The 2,378-nt window shown below is 45.6% G+C and overlaps 1 protein-coding gene across 1 annotated transcript; it reads left to right on the top strand.

Annotated features, from left to right (window-relative positions):
* The first annotated feature begins 107 nt into the window (after window positions 1-107).
* Window positions 108-928, top strand: LOC125525573 (MLO-like protein 1). The gene is made up of 3 exons (XM_048690577.1): window positions 108-240; window positions 334-394; window positions 607-928. Exons 1-3 carry the CDS (start codon window positions 200-202, stop codon window positions 820-822), a joined length of 318 nt encoding a protein of 105 aa, XP_048546534.1. The 5' UTR covers window positions 108-199; the 3' UTR covers window positions 823-928.
* Window positions 929-2,378: the final 1,450 nt, after the last annotated feature.

Genomic DNA, 2,378 nt, shown 5'->3' with positions numbered 1-2,378 from the left:
TAAGAACAAAATGTTAATTCGTCGACCATCAACACAGACTAATTTATATTTCATAAAAGTATTATAAAAAATGATGTATTTACAAGATTATAAGATATGGACTTGATGGTCCTAAATTGCAATCTAGTAATAAGTACAATTAGAACTAACTCTTCATTTATTAACCTTGCAGGTAACATATGGCTTTAAATCCTGTAGCATGGGTAAACCAGCATGTGTTATTACTCGAGTTGTCATAAGGTACAACGAAAAAACGCTATCGTGCAATAATATTTCGGCACGCCTTGAGAAAAGCAGCATACTCATCACTCTTTTCTGTTCTTTTCTTTTTAGTGTCATTAGCCAATTCATATGCGGCTATAGTACCCTACCGCTCTACGCCATCGTCTCTCAAGTAAGTTCGCTTAATTAGATGGATATGATTGTAGCTCCTCATTAGGATTTTCGTTAATGCACACTTTAATTTGAAGTATGATTAGTTAATGCCTGAGTAATATAGAATTCTTTTCGACAATTAAATGCCACAATATAGGTATTTACTGAAACGATCTAAGTACGACCTTTTGATGTGCAATCTTATTAATTTTCTTCTCGCTATTATTGCAGATGGGGAATTCATTCAAAAAATCTATAATTGATGGGAATGTGAATGAAGGCCTTGTCAACTGGGCCGAAAAGGCAAGGAGAAGCACAAGAGTCCCAAACAGAGCAGCTATTGATGCAAATAGTTCACCAATTGATGAGGCAAATGGCGGCGCATTTGAAATGGCAAATACGCCGGAAAGATCATCAGTGGAGCAAGGGACTGCTAGGCTAATTTAATTGCATACATAGGCTTTAGGACCCCAGTAGGGTAAGAATGTGTCCACACTAGCAACCACTACATGCATGTATCTATGAGCGGAAATGTTAGCATTATTAGTGAAAATTTTGAAGCTCCAAAATGTTTCTCTCTCTCAAACCATTGATCCAATTTATGATCCGCTTTCATGGTTGACTTTGTTTCAACGAGAGTTTCGGTACTATATCTCGTATGTCTATATGTTTTACTGGGATAAGAAGGCTTAGAAGTTGCCACCTAGAGTTTTACACAATATGTCGACACACATGTACATGATATATAGTAGGACATTTTAATCAGTATCTTTGTTTTTTTTTAGCAAGGCACGTGTATTTTGCCAGTCACGAATAGACTTTTCTTAGATCAGGAGAAAATTCTATGTGGCAGGGTTTTGTTCGGCTCAAGCCTGAAGTGAGGGTTCCTGCAAAAAAAAAAAGCCTGAAGTGAGACGCAACTCGTAGTGTGCCATGTGGGAACACATATATCAAAGCATCTGAATCTTCTTCTCCACATTCTTCTTACTATTGCAAGCGAAAAGCCTGCGATTTCGAGGGAAGACACGATAGGGCCGGCGAGGCCTCAGCACTAGGTTCCGGTGGCCTGCCAGCCTGGATAGAAATTTTGCTCACTGAATCTGGAAGCAGCGGCAATGCGGCATCCACATATGCATTGCTGCTATGTCGCCCAAATTATCCTCATTCTTTTTGATATGTCTCAGTCTCAGCGGCAAGGAAGAGAAAATGACCCCAGTGTTAAGTTTGTTGTTTTATGCAACAATGCCAGGCATTCAACTGATCAAACACAAAAAAGAACAAACCAACCATAGACCAAAGAAACTGTACCTAAATTTTTTTGAGAAGGAAACTAACCTAATTTGAGTAGTAATTAACTGCCACAATTACTCACCCGCGCCTGAAATTTCACCAAAAACTGAGTACAAATTGCCAAAAAAGTTTATGTCTACAACCTAAGTAGTACATTTGACATCACTACGATGTTCTAAAATAAAAGCACGACGGAGGCTGAGGTGGCCACGGCCACGACGGAAGCCACCACGCCACTCCTCACGCCGACGCTGCCGCTCTCCTCGTCGTCTGCGGCGGGGTCAGGCGAGTCAGCTGGCGAGTCTGAGTCTGGCGAGCTGGCGGGCCCTGGCGGGCTGTCGGAGTCGTCGGAGTCATCGTCCGACGACAAAGAGGACGGCGTCGCGGCGGATGAATCATCCTCGTCGGTGGCGCCGCCGTCTGGAGACTCGGCGGCTTCGGCTTCGGACGAGCTGGCCGGGGCCTTGGACGGCATGGCGCCTTTGCTCGGCGACTCGGCGCCAGACCCCTTCGCGGGCGCCTTGGGCGGTGCAGCCTTGGGTGTAGCCGTGGACGTTGCGGCCGCCGCCGTTGAAGCTTTCGCGCTCTTTTCGGGGACCGCAGCAGGAGCCTTTGCCGAGGCCTTTGGGGGTGCTGTCGCTGAACCGGACTTCTGGGAGGCCGCCGGAGCCGGAGCCTGGGCGGCGACCGCCGCGACGGCGGACGCGGCGAGG

Source organism: Triticum urartu, chromosome 7, assembly GCF_003073215.2.
Source record: "Triticum urartu cultivar G1812 chromosome 7, Tu2.1, whole genome shotgun sequence".
Taxonomy (NCBI): domain Eukaryota; kingdom Viridiplantae; phylum Streptophyta; class Magnoliopsida; order Poales; family Poaceae; genus Triticum; species Triticum urartu.
This window is presented reverse-complemented; position numbering and strand designations above follow the sequence as displayed.

Bases quoted from the DNA above. Each gene is read 5' to 3' on its own strand.
- LOC125525573 (XM_048690577.1), top strand. From the start codon at position 200: ATGGGTAAACCAGCATGTGTTATTACTCGAGTTGTCATAAG. The intron at 241-333 runs GTACAACGAAAA...TTTTCTTTTTAG, and splicing joins ATTACTCGAGTTGTCATAAG to TGTCATTAGCCAATTCATAT. The intron at 395-606 runs GTAAGTTCGCTT...CTATTATTGCAG, and splicing joins TCTACGCCATCGTCTCTCAA to ATGGGGAATTCATTCAAAAA.